General features: G+C 37.8%; 1 protein-coding gene across 1 annotated transcript; it reads left to right on the top strand.

The window, feature by feature from the left end:
• The first annotated feature begins 814 nt into the window (after window positions 1-814).
• Window positions 815-1,408, top strand: LOC145247205 (protein CFDP2-like). The gene has a single exon (XM_080108835.1). The coding sequence runs from the start codon at window positions 815-817 to the stop codon at window positions 1,406-1,408; it is 594 nt and encodes a 197-aa protein (XP_079964961.1).
• Window positions 1,409-1,985: the final 577 nt, after the last annotated feature.

The raw sequence follows: 1,985 nt of genomic DNA, 5'->3' as shown, positions 1-1,985 counted from the left end.
ATAAAACCCATTATGTCTGTCTCCATTTTTTCAAACTGCATATCCCCCGAGATGGAAGGTCGAAGAGCAATGCTACACGGGTTAAATGATTGTATTTTTTGTGGACCATTTTTAGTCGGTAAAACTAGCTGTTAAGGGATAAAAAAAATGTAATTGGAACTTGATAGGCATTAGTCGACTTAAAGTTTTCTTGCGTGCATGCGCATATATATAATTTATATATATATATATATATATATATATATATATATATATATATATATATATATATATATATATATATATATATCGAAATGAAAAAAATCAAAACACAAACTTTTTTATTCCTACTTTCTGTCGCTGTTGTTTTGATTTTCTTCATTTCGATATTGGAGTCTTAAACTTTTTCTTAACTTTACTCTTTGTTGTCAGGTCATTCATGAGAATGCTATTAGTAATATGTAACCCAGTTCCACCTATCAATGGTCGGATTGTCAGCGATTAAACCGGAATCATCATCAAGCTTGCTTGATCAGGAGGGTGACTAGACACCCAGCAGGACTAAAAACAAAACCTATTTAAGGGCGAATAAGCACCAAGTGCCAACAGTTATCTAGCAAACTCCTCCAGGTATGGGTTTAATACCCTCGCCAACCTGCAGGCCAAGCATGGCGAGTATGGCATGACGTACAAGAATAAGAAATGGTTCTCAGTCCCCAGCAGTTTTCGAGCCACCGTTTCCAGCAGCAAGGGGCACAGTAACAGAAGAGAGGGTGCTAAAAATCTCTGGATTTGAACAGGCTGCCATTGGAAATTGAATATTGGAACATACAACATGAGGTCACCGTCTATTGAACTTAGAGTCACTGAATTAGAGAGTGAACTACAGAAGATTAAATTTGATATTATAGGAGTGTATGAAACCAGATGCAAGGGTGAAGGATGTTTCATCCTTAACAACAGCGGACACCACCTATACTATAAGGATGGGAACATCTACAATGGAGTCGGCTTTATGGCCAACAAGAATATTGCAGGAAATATCACAAACTTCAATGGTGTTTCAGGCAAAGTGGCACAGCTCACCATCAGGATCCCCAAGAGATACCTCATTAAAGTCATCCAGGTTTACCTTCCAACAACAGGCCATACTGATGAAGAGGTGGAGATGGTCTATGAAGATGTCGATAAACTTCTTTTTACCAGCAAAGCCAGTTACACCATCCATATGGGAGATTTCAATGCCAAGGTTGGAATAGGAAATACATTTGAATCCAGTACTGGTCCATACGGTTATGGTACAAGGAACAGCAGAGGTGATACCCTTGTTAACTTTGCAGAACACCACCAGTTAAAGATCATAAACATGTTCTTCAAGAAAAAACAAACAAACAGACACTGGACTTGGATATCAACTAATAAAGAATGAAATTGACTTCTTACAAAAAAGACCACACACTGTGACTGATGTTTCTGCCATAAACAGGTTGAACACAGGGAGTGACCACAAAATGATCAGAATGTCTCTTACCATAGACACCAAGCTAGAGAGGACAAAGCTTATCAAGCAACACAAGAAACCAAACACCCAGGGTTTAGCAGACAGGTTATCACAGTTCCAGCTACTAATATCCAACAGATTTGAAGGCTAGCAACATCAGAATATCCAAACAATGACCACAACAAAGTGATATCAAAGATCAGTTGCGCCACTCTCGAAACCGCTGATCAATACAAATCATTATAAACGACAGAACCAGACAAATTGTCTACAATTACAAAACAACTGAGAGAGAAACAACAATAGATGAAAAGAGGTGGTACGAATGTACATTGAATACATTGAGATATGCAAGACACTGAGATACAGAATGGCAAAAAAATCTCAAACTTCAATGAACAATAAATACTACAAGCCCTTGAAGTAAACAAAGGCATTAAGTTCATCAAAAAATGCAGCGTCTCAGCAGAAACAACATCTCAAAGAAGAAGATGGCACTCTCATC

Source organism: Euprymna scolopes, chromosome 25, assembly GCF_053919585.1.
Source record: "Euprymna scolopes isolate OS-2025 chromosome 25, ASM5391958v1, whole genome shotgun sequence".
Lineage (NCBI taxonomy): Eukaryota > Metazoa > Mollusca > Cephalopoda > Sepiida > Sepiolidae > Euprymna > Euprymna scolopes.
The sequence above is the reverse complement of the archived record's forward strand: the minus strand, read 5'-3'. Positions and strand labels throughout refer to the sequence as shown.